Here is an 18,809-nt window from a genome sequence, read left to right on the forward strand (position 1 = left end):
TAACAGCGTAGTTTTCATTGTGGTTTGCCATTTTGGATCTCAGTGGGTTTTACAGGAAAGGAAACTCTGGTGATGAGAAGACCTCCTTCGTTTCCCACAGATAGGGGTGAGCATTCGATCGGTTCGGTTCAAAACCGAACCGAACCGAATAAACCGAAAACCGAAATTTTAATGTTTATAAAAACCGAATCGAACCGATTTTGGTCAGAAACCGAATCGAACCGAACCGGTCTGATTCGGTTCGGTTTGATCGGTTTCGATTTTTAATAATTTTTTTATTTTTAACACTTTATTTTTAATATTTTAAAATTTAATTAAAATATTTTAATTTTAATATGATTTAATTTCTCTATATTATTGAAAAAATATATTATTATCACTAATCGGTTCGGTTCGGTTTTTTCGATTTTTTCTGATCAAAACCGAACCGAACCGAAATAACCAAAATTTTTGAAATTAAAAACCGAACCGAACCGAAATTTATAAAAAAACGAACCAAATTTTTAAATCGATTCGGTTCGGTCGGTTTTTTCAGTTTGAACCGAATACTGCTCACCCCTACCCACAGACGGCGCCAATTGATGTTCTGAGATCCAGAGAATAGGATTTACAGTGGTTGTGTAAACTTAGGTGAGGGGAAGGTGCTCTTCCCCTTTTATTCCTTTCCTTTTGTCTGTTAGGGATACCTAACGGCCTCTCAGCTATAGTGCCACCTGTTTTTATCATACATGTCCATACGTACGAAAGCGTCAGACGCCCTCTCCACGCCAGGCGGCCATTTAATTCCTCTTGGCGCGCGTGTAGACAGGGCTGCGAGGTGATTAGGCCTACTGTTCTTTCTCCTGTCACGTTTCAGGGCTGAGCTCGTGGTGAGTAGGTTAGGGCTTGTGAGTGACCCGGTCCACTTGGTGAGATTGAGTCAAGGCTGAAGAAGCTAGATCGGTCTATCAAAGAGGTCTCGGACCAATACTGTCCTAGCGGGTCTAACCCCATACGGGAGTGGTGAAGCCCATAATGTTATCATATAAATATATTTTATATATTTTTATAATAATATTTATATTTTCAGAATAAATACAATTTAATAACTTATTTAATTATTAAGAATTTTAAAATATAAATTAACCTTTTAAATTACATTTTATATAAATTACTAAATTAAAATTTATAAAATTAAATGGATTTGGAATAATTAGATTTGGAGTGAATTTGAATTTGGGTATTGAACATATTGAATGAATTCGAGTGGTATCATTATTCATCATTTTATCTTTAAATTTTAATAATTACTATTAAAAAGTTTATTATATTTTTTTGGTAACTTATATTAATCATTCAAATATTAAATATGTCCAATGTGTTATCATATCCTTTTATAAGCATTGAACTAATTTTTGTATGGTTTAATTAAGTTCTTAAAAGTCTTACACTAATTTTATTTTTAAACATATAAATTGATTAACAAAAAATCATTGAATGTAATTAATCTAAAGTTTTATGTTCTAAATAAAGGGTTAATAAAATAATATTATATAAGGAAAAAAAAATTATCATGATTATCGTTGACATTTTATAATTATACTTTGTAGTGTGCTATTTAGAAGATACCATATAGTTAAAAAATTAGAAGATGACAGATAACAGCCATCTTAACATATTTTAATTATTTAAACAATAATGGAATTTAAACTTTTACATAAAAAAGTTGTTTTAGATTAAAAAAAAAAAGGCTGGAGTTGCAGAGCTCATTATAAAACAAAGGGGGGCCTAATGAAATTCCGACTAACAGAATTATCATTACTTCAATGAAAAGCACACACAGCACAACCTTCAGCATGAGGTATTTGGCCTACCTCTGCTTACTTCCCCATCCCCATCCCCTTCCCAAGGATCCAAAAAGGAAAAATCGCATGAGGTCTTTGCGTCTAAAACAGATTTGGATACAAGAAATTAATAGAGAGCTAGAAAAGCCAAAAGTGAATGAATGATCTCAGTTTTTCTAAGTAATAACAAAAGATCATTATTTTCACATATATAGTCCTTCTGGTACACCTTCTTTCTTCTTGAACATCACCTTTTCTTTCGCCTTCTTAAAGTCAGCGTGAGTTACCTGAAATACAGAATTTCGACCAAAGTAAATAAGGACCTGGACCACCGCATTACAAGCACTTAATATGTAAAAAGTTGTTTAGGTCAGTCAACATCTGTCCATTGTGCATATAACAATTGTATTGAATGGTTTTTCCTAATACGGCTGTATGCTTCTACACATACCGAGTTCTATGACTTAAAAGGGCAAGTGCATCACTGGAGGCCAATATCCAATACTAACAGTATTCAACTAACTAATGTATGGTATCCCATCTAAAAAATTAGACCATGAATCAAAAATTTGCGTAAACAAATAGTTTCATCCCTGTAACTCAGAAAGGAATGGAGATTCCAGCTCTCTGCATCCACTCTTTAAGAGTCCAAGGATGTCATATAAACTCTAGTCAAACCATCTACAAAAAATAGCACTGAAAACTAGCCGTGGCCCAAAAATATGATCGGTATCCCTGATCCTTTTTCACATGAGCACTCCTTGTCTAAAGCATGGACTAAACTCCGATAAAATTTCCATGAAAAGAACAATCTAAGGTTCTATACCATGACATTTTTTTTATTAATCAAAATTCAGCCTCACCTTCATACGTCGCTCTCTCAAAGCAAGTAAACCAGCTTCAGTACATATAGCTTTTATATCAGCTCCAGAAAACTCATCTTTAGTCATAACAAATTCTTCCAAGTTGACATCATCAGCCAGTGTCATCCTTGATGTGTGTATCTACAATCATCAGATATTAGATTACCAAGTCATACAAAGCAACAAGTTTGAAAGGTTTTCTAATTGCTAAAAGATGGGGACAAGATGCAAAATTGGAGATTTAGACAGAAGAACCTCCATGTACTCTTATAGGTTAAGGAACAGATACCTGGAAAATTCGTCTCCGTGTTTTGATATCAGGAAGTGGAAATTCAATCTTCCTATCTATTCGACCAGGTCGAAGTAAAGCGGGGTCAAGACTTTCAATTCGGTTGGTTGCAAGAATTACTTTGACATCTCCTCTTGAATCAAAACCATCTAATTGGTTCAGTAATTCTAACATAGTTCTCTGAATTTCTCGTTCACCACCTGAATGTGCATCGTATCTATAATGAAAATATTATATCAGAAGTGTCCTAAGATTAATTCTTTAACCATAAATATATATTTCCTCCTTTTCATTCTTAATTTTGTTTAGATGAGAATCATACTGTCCAATGGCTCACCTCTTTGTACCAACTGCATCAATTTCATCGATGAAGACAATTGATGGTGACAGATCATCAGCTACTCTGAAAAGTTCCCTCACTAATTTTGGGCCATCTCCCAAGTACTTTTGAATTAATTCACTACCAACGACACGCAAGAAAGTTGCTGACGTTGAATTTGCTACTGCCTGGAAGTACATTATGAAGGCAAAGAACAAGAAATTATTTTACATATCAAAAATACTTGGTAGATGTAGATCAGCATTAAAAGCTGCTCTTTTACAAATGAAGGCATAAACCTTAGATGTACTTGAAACAGAGCACAAATATTAACCTTTGCAAGGTTCTCTTGAAATAGAGGATGAATTCAAACCTAGTTAACATGATGAACAAGCTTACTGTTTTGAAATAAGACATCTGCAACTAGCACCTCAGATTTCCAGAGAGACACAGGAACTAAACCCATGAATCTAGTAAAGTATATTTTCCAGGTAAAAGCTTTATATTGGAGCATATTGATTCAATGAACGTTTACGAAATAGAGAAACCGAATGCTACTGTAGTCAATGATGAGAGATGATTTACCAAGTGCATCTTAAAGGAAAAGAAAAGTACGCACCTTCGCAAGCAAGGTTTTGCCAGTTCCAGGCTCTCCATATAATATAACTCCTTTTGGAGGCTTAATACCGATATCTTCATACAGTTCAGGATGAGTCAGGGGGAGCTCAACTGCTTCTTTAATTTCCTGTATTTGGGCATCTAAACCACCTATATCAGCATAAGACTCCAAGGGAGCCTTCTCAACCTTCATTACAGATACCATTGGATCAACTTCATCCTGAAGAAGCCCCACAACAGATAGGACCTGACAAGGAGCCACAAGCAAGTGATCAAACAGAGAGATCGAGAAAGAGAGGGAGAGAGAAAAGCTCATTTACCAAGATAACAAAGAAAATAAACTAATACAAAAATTATGAAAGACAACAAATTCGCCAACAATTCTAAGGGAATATGAATGGTGTGAAAATAGTCTACTAGTAGATCCTTGCATAGCAAGGTTGCATCTAGCCTATCATTGAGGACTCCACAAGTCCATTTAAATGCCCATATGCACATTGCAGAAACTTCTACAGTTTTGAACAAAGATAAATATACTAGAAAGAAGGATAAACTAAGTGTGGGGAAACAGCAAAACATATGTTGGTGGGCATCAAATAATTGGCTAAAATCCCTTCTGTATGGAGAGACAACCTTGACCATCACATTACGCAACACTATAGTGTACAACAGAACATAAATGATAAGACAACATATTAAGTTAAAAGTACTTCGTTCTCCTCCATAACCTTCTATTCAATACATAGAACAGGAAATATATACTCCAAAAACTTGAGTGGCAGCAAACACAAATCTAGCTCCTCATACTAGAATGCATAAATTAGCATTCCAAACATAAATTAAGTTCCAATTAAGCTGCACAAGGAATTGAAGTAACTAGTTACATCAGATACACACCACTCTATCAAGCAAAATCCCAATATTGTATAAGTTAGAAAGAAAAAATATCAATATTATCCCGCTATGTGAGCAATCGATCAATCAGATATACCACTTTATCAATCTCCACAGAATTTATATTCGAAGCCAACAAAACCATTTCCCTCATTTAACACATCCAAAAACTTCTAATTAATAAATCATTCGACTTCTCAGTATATATAGTAGAAAAAATTACTCAAAAAAATAACCCAGAGGCCAAGAAAGAACCCAATACCTTGTTATGCATCAGAATAGCACAGCCAGGCTCCAGCTGATCCTTATCAACAAAAGACAAAATCCCAACGTAATATTCAGGCCCAACCGACGATGAAACAATGGCATGATTTTCATCAATAAGCTCTTCCAAGTTCCCCACACTCATCGGCGATCCCCTCAAATCATCAACCTTGGATCGGTCCTCCTCCGCTTTCTCTTCCTGAGGCTTCAATCTCTCCTGGTTGGCCACGAACTCCTCCTCCATTAACAGATAGTCCTTAATTCGCTCCAACTTTAAAAGTCTCAGCTTGCACTTCGTCAATGGCGTCACAGTCGGCAGCCGGGCAGCAGCCTCCGGCCCTTTCTGCTTGCGCTGCTTTCGGCCCACGCGAGCCGGTGGGGCCGCCGGCTCGAATTTCTTATCCTTCTTATCCCCTCCATCGGACTTTCGGTCTCCCGGGAGACCCTGCCGGTTACCGGATGGTCCCTGACCCATGAGAGAGAGATTTGAGTTGGCTTTGCAAACAAGTTAGCTATCGCCGCGCCTGTGGTAGCTAATGTGCGCTTTGTTGATCATTTTGCCCTTTCTAATTTCTATTATATAATATTAAAAAGAAATTGCTTCCTATGGGCCATGGGCTGAGGCTGTGAGCAACATCGTTTGGGCTCAATCTGGGCCTCACTGATATTATTATTTTTTGTTATTTCACTATGAAATTTGAATATGTGATTTTTTATTAATTTTAATTTAAATAAAACAATATAATAAGAAATATTAAAAATAATAAAAATCATAATATTTATTAAATTTAGAACAAATAAAATTATAAATATAATTGAATTAAAATATTATAACCGGAAAATATATATAAAAAATCTTGACGCACTCGATAATAATTAAAATATTATAAAATTATGATTATGTTAGCTTCATATTTTTATATACTATGTAATATGATTTTATTTTGAAAAAAAAAGGAGTTTGAATGATTTTTTATATTTTTTTTTGAAAAATAAAAATTTTATAAGATAAAAAAGAAATTAATGAAAAAATTGAATTAAATTTAATTTTTATGAAATTTTGTGAAAATTTTCTCACTGCACTTATTCTTTTGATGCTTTTTTTAATAAAATATATGGAAAAATATGTAAAGGATAATAACATATATTAAAAAATAAAACAATATATGTTTTTCTTTAATTTTGATAAAATCAGTAAATCAACTATATGATGTATAATTTTATATTATATATTGTTTTTAATTAATTTATAATATTATATTAAGTATTATTTACAAATCCAATTATTTTATTAAAAAAATAAAAAGAAAGAAGAAAAAACTTGAAATTATACATATTATTCCTTGTTTTTCGTAGTCTATCGTAATTTAAATTTAAAATTATAAAATTAAAATTTAAGAAAATTAATAAAGATAATATAAAATTCAAGTAGATTTTAGGATAAAATTTTAGTGAAATATTATATACTAAAAATAAAACTTGAAATTAGGCAATAAAATTATTAAAAAAATAAAATTTTAGGAACGGTTGTTATTTACCGTCAGTGACGATAAAGATCCATTACTTCACTTTGTTTTTGTCCAAACAACTCTTTTTCAATCCTTATTTGTGGAGTTGGTACGTCTCACCGACTCTCTCAACTATTTTCCACAAATAAATTAACGGTCTTAATTGTGTATCTTTTCACTTACGTATATCTAAATATCAATTAATTCCATGAACTATAAATATTTTCAAAAAAAATGTATAGTCTTCGTATGACATTTGGTCATCTTCGGCTTATTTTTTATTAGGAGAATAATACATTAAGGACATGGAAGTTTAGATGTATGTTCATCATTCATCTCTATATTTAATTCTATATATAGGTTGATTTTGAATAAATATATATATATATATATGACTCAATATGGTCCAAAACATATTATATAGTGGCAGTTTTCTATTCATAGAAATATTAGACATATTCATAATCAGAAAATTTGGACCTCGAAACCACATTTAAGACTTAAAAGACGGCGGCTCTCATGACCACATTATCTAACTATGACAAAGACCGACTTAAATGCATTGACAGAGATTTTGTGGAACTCGTTTCTTGCCACTGAATATTGTTACAAAGCAATCCTTAGAAATTCAATTATCATGAGATTTCTTATTTATTAGCGGATATAAACCGAATTCGCATAGAAAAATCATTAATTAATCTAATTTTCTTATAATATAAAAGCAATTCAAAACATTGATTCAATGTACGCATTTTATTATTCATTTATATTACTCTTATTTGCTATCTCATTTGCCCATTCAAATATATATATTTCTAACTTGAACATCGGAGTGTTTGCTTTAAACATCAATTACATTTTTTCTCTTCTTTTCAGGTTGTCAGGCGTATTAAAAGTATTTCACCTTATCAAAGTCTTAAAATCAATAATCAATAATGGGTTCTATTCTATTGCACATTTAAAAGTTTAGTTAAATTAGACCAAATTTTTTGTCTGGACTATTATTTTCTTGTTTTTTAAAAGTCATGGATTAAGATATCGACTTTTCAATAAGTCTTTTAATTATATGATGAACTCTTTTGAAAAATATTGATGTGTATGTAAATGAGGTGATCTACCTAACTGAGCTATAACCCTTGTATTTGTGATTGTAATATATATTTTATCATATTAATAATTTTTTTTTAAAATGAATATTATATAATTCAATATTAACTCTGATCCTTTTTATCATTAAAGTGAATATCTACGTGGATATTAATATACTACTCCTGTTTCTGTTATAATACGACAATATTAATATAAAATTTAATATAATATAAAAATTTAAATAAAATCATAAGAATATATAAATCGTACACTTTATTGCATTTTCTCAAAATTATATTTCAATTGGTTAGAGTGTCATCCTGTCAAGACGGAAATTGCGGATTCAAGCGTTATCAGTTTCAACGGATAAATCTAATATTCTAATAAAAAAATACATCAATTAATCTCTCTTCTTTCGGTGAGGGCAAATAGCACAATTTTATTTCTAAAGAAATCTTTATTATTCTTAATTTTATTTTTATTTATATATTATATTTCACTTTTCATTTTTCATTAAAGTTAATCCAAATATGAAAATTTTTATTTTTTTAGAGACATATTTGAATTAATATAATTTTTAATAGCATTATATTTAAGATTCTAAAAGATACTATACTAAATTTAAAATTTTTAATTACTCTAATCGAAATCAAATTAAATAAAATATTTTTTCCAGTCGCATATACACAAATGAAATTTTTATTCGTACAATATAATAGCTATTTTAATTGGTTTGATAGAATACTTTTCTTTTAATCCATATAAGTAAAAGTAAACCTTAACCCATATATGTATATATATGTCCGTCCACATGGTGCCTTTAAGCTGCATGTATATGCAAAAAATTGGAAGACCTCCATGTACTATAGACTTCAAACCAAAACCAACAACTCTAAACTAATGAGAAGCAAACAGCTCCTGTGGACAGTGGGCAATGCTTGGAAATTGGTAGGTGGTAGCTATTTACAATCCCTAATTGAAGTCGTTCAATGCCCCTTCAACCCTCTAGTAAATTTCAAAACATTGTTATTTTGTTTGTTGGCACCCAAGCTAATCATGGGTCACCTCATTAATGCAAAACATCTTTTTCATAAAAAATTATTATATTATAACGTTTACAAAGAGATTTATATATAAGACTTACTATATACAATACATATAATACAATAATAATAAATATAAAATATTTTTTATTAATTAAATTTCTTAAATATTTTAAATGTAAGAAAATATAAAAAATATTTTTTAAAAAATTCTTCGTAAAATAATCGGAGTCTAAAGATATAAAAAATTTCAAAAAACAATGATTAGTATTTTTTTTAGTAAGAAATTGGTGGCATGGGAACATAAACTTTTTTTTGTTTTTGAATTGAAATGAGCACATAAACTTGAGTTTACCATATGAGTCAGACTAAGTAAAAATCAGTGAATTTTACCCTTTAAAAAGGCAGATTTATATTATGGATTGAATTTTTTTTTTCTGCCCTTTATAAATGAAGGGGAAGAACCATAAAATCCCATTAGTATAGTTATTTTAATTAATTTTATAAGATTCATTCATGGAGATACTTAAAGGAAAAAAGCGTTGAACACTCATTAACTCCTAAAATTAGTATTTAATGAAAAAAAATAAAAAAAGACAAGCCCAGAATAAATTAAAAAAGTTAATAACTGTTTATCCACTCAAACATAACAATACAACAACTAAAGATAGAGAAAATGACATGACAAACATGAATGAAATAAGAAAGACTACACACCAACAACTAACTTTAACTGTCATAAACTGCTCTTCATCAATACTGCTGGAAACTAGAAATCAAAGATCCACCATTGTTTCAAGGATAAGGAAGAGCACCAGTTCCACCGCCAACAGCACCACCTGCAGCTCCACAACCACCACTGCCAACGCCACCACCCAGGCCACTTCCACCACCTGGAGCACCACCAACTCCACCAAACCCTCCAATGCCACCTGCACCACCTAGCCCAGTGACTCCACCGACTCCCCCAACGCCACCAAACGGAATCCCATTACCACCAACGCCAGCAAAGCCACCAACGCCACCGTAGGTGACGAAGTTCTTCTGGTCACTAACACCAGCATCACTGGGTACATTTTTGGCAGTGGTTAGAGTTGTTTTCACATCTCTCGCGCCAGCTTGCCATGCTACTAAAGCGAGCACGAGCACGAGCATAACACTAACACACCACCTCGCCATCTCTCTTCCTCTATCTCTCTTTCTTAATCTTTCTGTTGGTACGTCTCAAAGCAGCTCGGACGCTCCATTTTTAAAGGCAGGAGCCAGGAGGGGTCGTTGGGGAGCAGTTGTGAGCAGTAATTGGAGCTATTAATACAAGTTCAGAGTTTGTTGCAATCTCAAAAGTTCTGACGCTGGTTTCTATACTTAACCCTTTTTTTTTTTAATTGGATTTTGTACTATATTATTATTATTATTATTATTATAGAGTTTCTTCAAATTTAGGGTTCCTGGGATTGGTTTGAGTTGCTCTGCCTGACTAGATCCTAATAAATAGTACAGAGAAATCAAAACAACAGAAACTTGTCGATATAAGTATGGGTTGGCAGTGGCAGCAAGAGAAACAGGGAAAATTATTGCTTGCTCCCATACTATCACGCGGTCAAACTGAAATTCTACACCTAACTAATAATAACATTTCAATTCATTACCAAATGCAAAAGTAAACCATAAATACACATATATCTATTAAGGAAAAGTTTTGTGTGCATGGGAGTACAATCCGTCGAGTTGAAATTTAATACGTTTAAATTTAATTAAAAAATAAATTTAAAAATTTGAGTATTAGTTCGACTCAAACTTTATTTATAAATTTGAATTCAATTCATAAAATAAATATTAAACTCTAACTTCATTCAAACTCGATTCATAATAAACTCGTTTATCATATTAATGAATCAACTCAAATTCTACTCAAAAAACTCGAATTTAAACTCATTTAACATTAAATTTGAATTCGATTATATTATAAATAAATTTAATATAATTTAAATTCATTTAAATTAAAAATACAATTTAAATTATAAGATTATTAAGAGATTTTTAAATTAATTTTTTTATTTAATTGAAATCTCTCAAATCCAAAACTAATTAAAAGCATTAATGTAGAAGGATTGTCATTTTATAGAGGAACTACAACTCTCCATATCCCTTCAACTTTCGACGTGGGATTGGTATTGGCGAACGAGTCTGCTCACGAACTTGTTCGCGAGCCTGCTTTCGATGTGGGATTGGTGTTGGCGAACGAGTCTACTCACGAGCTTGTTCGCGAGTCTGCTCATGAGCTTGTTCGCGAGCCTACTCATGAGCTTGTTTGCGAGCCTACTCATGAGCTTGTTCGCGAGCCTACTCACGAGCTTGTTCGCGAGTTTATTCAAGCTCGCGAGCTTGTTCATAAATTTTAAAAAGAGCCTAACTCGTGAGAGCTTGTTTATAAATTTGAAAACGAGCCAAACTTGCGAGAGTTTGTCCATAAATTTGAAAACGAGCCGAACTTGCGAGGCTAAACGAGCTGAACTCACGAAGCTAAATGAGCCGAATACTGCTAAATTCGAATTTGGCTTGTTTATTAAACGAGTTTAAAAAGTGAGTTCAATCTCGACTTATTTAAAAAATGAGTCTAGTCCGATTAAATTTTTATCGAGTCGAATCTCGAATAATTCATAAACAGTTTGGTTCGTTTACACTTCTACAAGTCAATTTATACACTTTATCAATTAAAATATAAAATAAAAGTAGTCATATTTTGAATAATATTTTTTTAATTTTAAATAATGTGTCAGTTTTAAATTGAATGAATACGCTCAAATGCGTATAAAATTTTTTATATTACTAATATATTTATAATTCACACGACAATTTAAATCTTATTTTATTAAAATTGTTGATGTATTTTATTTTTGTTCGTTTAGTAATTTTGTTAAGAAGTGATGGCTAATAATGACCTACTAATGAAGTAAATTTGTGGCTATGCTTTCTTCATCCCAATTTATATAGTAAAAAGTATATTTTAAACCATTAATTTTTATATAAAAAAAGTTAATAAATGATTTTTTAGGTTAACATTTAAAATTAATATTTTTAAATAAATAACTATAATATAAGTATTAAATAGGTATATTTTATAAAATTTAAGAGTTTAATAATTTTATTTTGTAAAGATTATAATTAAATAATTATAATTTTATTAATATTTGGGGCAAATATTAATAATAAAAAGATTATATTGCAAATTAATTTTTTTTACCTAAAGATAGAAGTAAATTTAATGTACTTGAAAAAATAAAATAAAATAATTAACTTTGATTCAGCAGTTTAAAATTGATGGGCTCGGGAACTGAAAACAAATTGGAGAATCTTCTCTTTGAGTTGGACCGGTTGAACAGAGCAATCCATCACGAAACTCATTTGATTTGATTGCTTTGACCTTTAAAGCCATTTTTGGATCCAGAGAAAATAAAAAGAAATGATAAATTAAAGAGAAAAATTAATTTATTTTTATTCTTTTATATTTGATTAAGAGAAAATTGAGAAAAAAAAAATATTTATATTTATCGGAAAGTTAATAAAACTTTTTAAATTATTAAAATATCTCTATATTTTATAGGTTTACTTTTAACAATTTAAAAATAAAATTATTAATTTATTCTTTGAAAAAACTACTTTTCTTTCAAAAAATTTCTCCATTATTCAAATACAACTAAAAAAAATTGTAATTTTCTCCCATTATTTTTTTCCACCCATCAAAAAACAGTGTAAATAAATTTTTTTTCCTCTTGCAAATTTCAAATGCCAACCTTTTAATTTTTAAAAAAAATAAAAAATATATATATTTATCAATAAATTTAAATTCGTTCTAAAGTTAAAAAAAAAGTTTAAAGCACTTTTTAAATTTAACAACTAGCAACGGAATTAAAAAGACGTTGCTACGTCTAAAAAAATATTTAAAAAAGCTGTGAAAATTTTTTAATATTTAGAAAATCTATTACTAAATTAGTGAAGGTAAAATATGCTTTTAGTTTTAGTTACAAAATTTTGAATTTATTACTAAAACGAAAAATATGTTTACTTTTTGTTAAAAATATTTTTTATAATTTAACAATAAATTCTCAATCGGTCATTAATTCATAGTATTATCCATGGGAAAAATTCGATTTCAAACCCATATCTCAATTTAGACTCAAATATTACATGTTATATTTAAAAAGATTGATGTGAATATTATATTTTAATTATTTTTAAATATGAACTTTATAAATAATAGAGCTAATGATATATTAAAATGGATAATCAAATTTAATGCTATAAATCAAATGTTTATTTTGGCTTTTCACATCATGATAATTATTGCACACATAAAAAAAATACATTTGGAATAAATTTTTTTGTTATATAATTTTTAAAAAATAATATTTTAACCATTTTACGTAAGTTATAGAAAATACTTTTCACAAAAAAATATTGTTAGTGAAAAATATTTTTTAATAAAATAATTTATTTTTTATTATTTATTTTTAATTTAAAAATAAAAATTATTAATAAATTTATATATGGAATTTTAATAAGAATCTAAAGAGGCAGACTGTACGCGTTTGATCTTTCTCTAAAATAGCGTTCTCTACCTCCGATCGTTACTCTCTGCCTAGCTATATATTACTGGTGAATCTAGGCGAATTTGTATTTTCGTGCTTTCATGGCTCTGGCTGCTGCTCCGCTCTTTGTCTATGGCTGCGACATCTTCTGGTGCTAGCTAGAGTCTCTAATTTGAGAGTGGAGATGTGTCTTTCCTAGTGGTAATGAAAATGGTAGTTGATCCCTTGGTGCTTGTGACAGGAAGAGGCACCGCTAACTGTCTTGAAACAGAAGGGTTTGGACTTGCATGTTTGAGCTTAAATTTGAGTTGGTTAGTAGTTTTGTACTCTTTTGTTTTTAGGGAAATTTACTTTTTAGTCCCTGAGGTTTAACGTAATTAACACTTCTGTCCCTCTATTTTGGCGACCCAACACTTAAGTCCCTCACTTTCTCTTCCGTCCAAATTCGTAGTCCTTCCGTCCATTTAAACCGTTTGGTCAAAGAGTCAAAAGTGAGATGTGATAATTTTTTCCAAAAATGCCCTTCTCTCCATGTGAAATCCCAGAAGAAGAAGAAGAAAGAAGAAGAAGAAAGAAGAAGAAGAAGAAGAAAGAAGAAGAAGAAAGAAGAAGAAGAAGAAGAAAGAAGAAGAAGAAGAAGAAGAAGAAGAAAGAAGAAAGAAGAAAGAAGAAGAAGAAGAAGAAGAGGAAGAACTTGCAGAAGAAGGAAGAAGAAGAAGTTGCAGAAAGAAGAAAGAAGAAAGAAGAAAGAAGAAAGAAGAAAGAAGAAAGAAGAAGAAAGAAGAAGAAGAAGAAGAAAGAAGAAGAAGAAGAAGTTGCAGAAAGGGGAAGAAGAAGAAGAAGAAGAAGAAGAAGAAGAAGAAGAAGAAGAAGAAGAAGAAGAAGAAAGAGGGTTAATTTTGTCAATTTACGTGTCCCAAACGGCTATTTTGGACGGAAGGACTACGAAATTGGACAGAAAAGAAAGTGAGGGACTTAAGTGTTGGGTCGCCAAAATAGAGGGACAGAAGTGTTAATTACGTTAAACCTCAGGGACTACAAAGTAATTTTCCCTTGTTTTTATAAAAATAAAAAATAAGAAAGCATAATAATTATTTTAATGGTAATGCGGAAATAGGGTGCAATTGAAGTTATATCTCTCTATTGAAAATTTTGTTAACTTCAGTATTAAATCTATTTATCATGGCATTTGATTTTTATGTATTTATTTTAAGAAAAATTTATAAGTTAGTTCTTGAGTATTGTGGTTATTAATAAGTCAGTTCTTATATTTTTTAAAAATTTATTAAAATTTTCTTAATATAGCAAAAAATTAAATTATTCACGTTTTTAATATAACAAAAAACTAAATTATCCTTTTTTCTCTCTCCGTTATAATTATTTCGTCTATTAAAAAATCAAAATACCCTCTCTCTTCTCCATTTTTACCGTTAAAAATATAGTAAAAAACTAAAATACCTTCTCTTTTCTCCTTCTCCTTATTCCTTGATTCTTCTTCGGTTTTTCTTCATTTTTTCTTTAAGGCGCAGTCTTCATTATCATCATCTTTTTCTCTTCTTCTTTTTTTTTTCTTCGTCATCATTTTCTTTTTTTTTTCTTCTTTCTTAGGAGAGAATGAGGAAATATTTTATTGACAGAAAAAATTATAAGACATTTTAATATATCTGAGAAAATATAAGAACGTTTTAATATATCTGAAAAAAACTGAAAAAAATAAGAATATTTTAATAGATTTTTGAAAAATATAAAAATTAACTTATTAATAATGGTAATATCCAAAAATTAAATAAAAAATTTTATTTGAGAACAAAATTAAATTTTAAAATTTTTTTTTATCTTTTATTTATTTTTAACAAAAAAATGAAAAAATTATTTTGTTATGAAAAGAAAAAATAAAAATATTTTAATAAACTTTTAAAAATATAAATATTAACTTATCAATAACAATATTTAAAAATTAAATAATAAATCTCTCATATTTTAATTCTCGTTTGTTTCTTTATTTTTATTCTTAAAAATAATATTTTCAAATAAATAAATAAAAAAATTTCAACTTGAAAATTCACACTTTTTTACTGCTAATTATATTATCTTTAATTGATATTTATGTTTGTGGATTCTATTTATTCTGAATAAAAAAAATTACACTGAATATAATATTTTAAAAAAAAAACTGATAGATTGGATTGAAATAAATATTTTTTAATATATTATTTATTAAATATTGATTTTAACATAAATAAAATGGTATTGACATTCAGTTGGATAATCATCTCAGCTTTAGCCGCTATTTTATTTTTTTGACGTAATACTCAATTTCATGAAGAGGCAGAGCACATGATAGACGATTCCTTCGAATAAAGCCGAATGCAAACGTAAGCACACGTGGTAAAGGACAATTGCAAAAAAAGCAACAGCGGGCCCATAGCCATGTGAAGAGCCACCATCTAAGAAAATCCCATGAAAACCCGCTTAAGCGGTACGGAAAGCAGAAAGCTTAACGACCAATAGGAGGGGGAGAAGGTGAACAGAGAGAACAGATGGTGAGAAACGAGGAGTCTGTCAGATGGGATAGTTGAAGCGCAGTGTAAAAGTAAAGCAGCAAGAGCTAGAAAGAGCAGATAAAGACGAGGGAAGAAGAGCGCCGTTATTGGTCGATAGAAGGAGAGAATAAGGATAAAAGAGTTACGTCAGATTTGAATGGACACGTAGTTTCTAGTCGTTCATCTCCACGGCTTACCCTAGCGAATCCTGACAAACCCTTTTAATTAAAAAACCAATAAAAATTTAGTCCTTCTCTCCCTCTCCTTTTATTTAATAATTAAAAAAATTTATTGTTAATATATTAAATTTAAATTAAAAAGATCAAATTATGGAAAAATGTACGAAGAGATAAATAATATTTAATTTGCATTAACCTACAAACTCGGTTTTAATAGTTAACACTGAGTTTGATAACACTTAAATTACAGTTGGGAGAATTTAAAAAAATAAAATAAAATTAAAAGATTAAGTCTTCATTTATTTCATTTTATAGCATTTGAAGCATTAAAAATTTAATTAATAAAAAATATTTTTTAATTAAATAAAAAATTAAATTATTTTAAAGAAAAAAATAGTTATTTTCTATATTTGAAAATTTTATTAATATTTTTATAAATAAATTTGTTAATATATTTTTTAAATTGAAATTAAATAATAAAAAATATTTTACTTTGTTAAAAAATATTTTTTTATAGAAAATTATTTTCTATAAAAAGTATTTATCATAAAAAATATTTTTTAAATATAAATTATTTTTCACAAATAAATATAATCTAAATTAAAAATATTTTTAAAATTAAAAGATTGTGAGTGAAAATTAGCTCTCCAATAGCTATTAGGTTGGATATAATTTGATTTCTAATGAAAATTTAAATTGAACTAAATGTAATTTAAATTTTCAGAAATACTTAAATTTGAAATTATTTTTATAATATATATATATATTAATAATCCTATCTATTCTACAAGTATATCAAAATAAATAATCGTTATGAAAAAAATATTGTGTTAAGGTATTTGTACTTTTAAATGTTCCAAAAGTTCTTTTACATTTTTCTATTAAGTTAATATATAATATTTAAACTTAATTTTTTCTATTAATTTGAAGTATATTGTATTAATATAAGAAATAATTACTATTTAGTTTTTCAGTAAAATTTACTAATTAATTTTTTAATTTTAAAAAATATATTAAAATATTATAAAATAATAAAAAATCTATTAATTAATTTTTTTATTAATTTTAAATCATTAAATATTGAATAAAATCTAAAATAAAAAATTAAGTATTTTAATTTTTATAAAATTAAAGGATTAATTAATAAATTTTATTTATATTATAAAAATGATAGAATATTTAATATTTAAAATTAATAAAAAAATTAATTAATAAATTTTTTAACACTTTAAAAATATTTTAATGAATTTTTTAAATTAATAGATTAATTAATGAATTTTATTAAATTTAAAAGATTAAATAATTATTTTTTAATATAATTATATATTTACATTGCGTTATAATAATTAAATTCAAATATTATTATTTACAAATGTATAATTTCATATGCGATTCAAAATTCAGCTTAGAATGCCCAAAAATCCTATGCAGCCCTAAAACCAAAAGTGTATTGAGTGATGAGAAAGGTTTGTGTCTTCCCTGCGGTTTCGACTTTACGGTTTTCAAAAGTTTATCAAATCTTTGTCGGTTAAAAAAATTTGGGATTTAGTGTTTATGATATTGAGTTTCTAGGATTTAAAGATCAAGTTCAATAAATTTTTATTTTTTTTACATTTATCTTTAAATTATTATTAAAAGTCAAATAAAGTTAGTTTTTAAGAGTAAAATTTAGATCAAAAGGTTGTTGTATAGTTTGTAGATAGATATTGTTTTTTTTCTTTTGAGTCATGGAAATTAAATTGATTATATATATTTAATTTATTATTATTATTTATTGTAATAGAGTTATGAAACACAATCCAATTTAAACTTGCATATATATATTCAGTTAATAAATTAAAAAAATTATTACTTAAATTATATGATATAAAAAAATTTATTAATTAGTCTATTAATTTTAAAAAATACATTAAAATATATTTAATATTTTAAAAATATACTAATTAATTTTTTTTATTAATTTAGAAAAAATTTCTTAACAATGTGAGGCGATGACGTTGTAATTTAGAAAGTCGGATCATTGAAATTCTCTTTATTTATGATTTCTCTATTTATGCAATATTTTAAATTTAAATATTCTTATTTAGCTCGTACTTTAAATGTGATAAAATTGGTAGATGGTATTTGAAAAATCACTATAAATTATTTTATAAAAATAAAAATATTATGATAGTGGCTTCACTTTTATCCTATTTATAAAAAAGTGAATATTGAATTATTAATTTTATGACATAATTATCAATCTATTTACTAGTCATGTGAGATATGGGATATAAAAAAAAAAAAAAAGATATTATAGGATGATTTATCCAGCTTAAACCGAAAAGAAACTAAATTTTCGACAAAGTTGACTCAAATTTAATATTCAAAAAAAAAATAAATAAATAAACATTTTGTTCTTTCTTAAAAAGGGTAAAAAGAAAATAAAAAAATATATAGTTCTTCAAATTGATAGTGGTTTTGGTCGGAGATACAGAGAGCTGTTCAAAATGGGTACACTACGGTACTGTAAGTCCACAAGCACATGCACACACTCTCTGCTTATAAACAAAAGGCTGAGGCACCGCTCGGTTACGCCACTGAAGAGTGAACGCATGGCGGATGGCACAAAATCCGGGGTCACCCTGAGAAACTAGCGGCACGAGAGGTTTTTTGTTTTTCTTGTTTCTTGTTTCTTCTTTCATCTTTCATCTTTCATCTTTCATCTTTCTCTCTCTCTCTCTAGAACTGCCCACCTTCCAACCTCTCTCTCTCTCTCTCTCTCTCTATAGTTAATTGAACTCTGCAT

At 28.6% G+C, this 18,809-nt stretch overlaps 2 protein-coding genes across 2 annotated transcripts; both read right to left on the reverse strand.

Annotated features, from left to right (window-relative positions):
• Positions 1-1,771: 1,771 nt before the first annotated feature.
• On the reverse strand, positions 1,772-5,626 carry LOC110628473 (26S proteasome regulatory subunit 4 homolog A). Its single transcript, XM_021775136.2, has 6 exons — positions 5,069-5,626; positions 3,914-4,159; positions 3,313-3,482; positions 2,976-3,192; positions 2,687-2,827; positions 1,772-2,110 (listed from the first exon to the last, which is right to left on the reverse strand). Exons 1-6 carry the CDS (start codon positions 5,543-5,545, stop codon positions 2,027-2,029), a joined length of 1,335 nt encoding a protein of 444 aa, XP_021630828.1. The 5' UTR covers positions 5,546-5,626; the 3' UTR covers positions 1,772-2,026.
• A 3,692-nt stretch (positions 5,627-9,318) lies between these two features.
• Positions 9,319-9,946, reverse strand: LOC110628857 (glycine-rich cell wall structural protein 1). The gene has a single exon (XM_021775678.2). The coding sequence runs from the start codon at positions 9,887-9,889 to the stop codon at positions 9,506-9,508; it is 384 nt and encodes a 127-aa protein (XP_021631370.1). The 5' UTR covers positions 9,890-9,946; the 3' UTR covers positions 9,319-9,505.
• Positions 9,947-18,809: the final 8,863 nt, after the last annotated feature.

Source organism: Manihot esculenta, chromosome 12, assembly GCF_001659605.2.
Source record: "Manihot esculenta cultivar AM560-2 chromosome 12, M.esculenta_v8, whole genome shotgun sequence".
In the NCBI taxonomy this organism is placed as follows: domain Eukaryota; kingdom Viridiplantae; phylum Streptophyta; class Magnoliopsida; order Malpighiales; family Euphorbiaceae; genus Manihot; species Manihot esculenta.

Bases quoted from the DNA above. Each gene is read 5' to 3' on its own strand.
- LOC110628473 (XM_021775136.2), bottom strand. From the start codon at position 5,545: ATGGGTCAGGGACCATCCGGTAACCGGCAGGGTCTCCCGGGAGACCGA. The intron at 4,160-5,068 runs GTATTGGGTTCT...GCTCCTTGTCAG, and splicing joins CTATTCTGATGCATAACAAG to GTCCTATCTGTTGTGGGGCT. The intron at 3,193-3,312 runs GTGAGCCATTGG...TTTTCATTATAG, and splicing joins GATGCAGTTGGTACAAAGAG to ATACGATGCACATTCAGGTG.
- LOC110628857 (XM_021775678.2), bottom strand. From the start codon at position 9,889: ATGGCGAGGTGGTGTGTTAGTGTTATGCTCGTGCTCGTGCTCGCTTTA.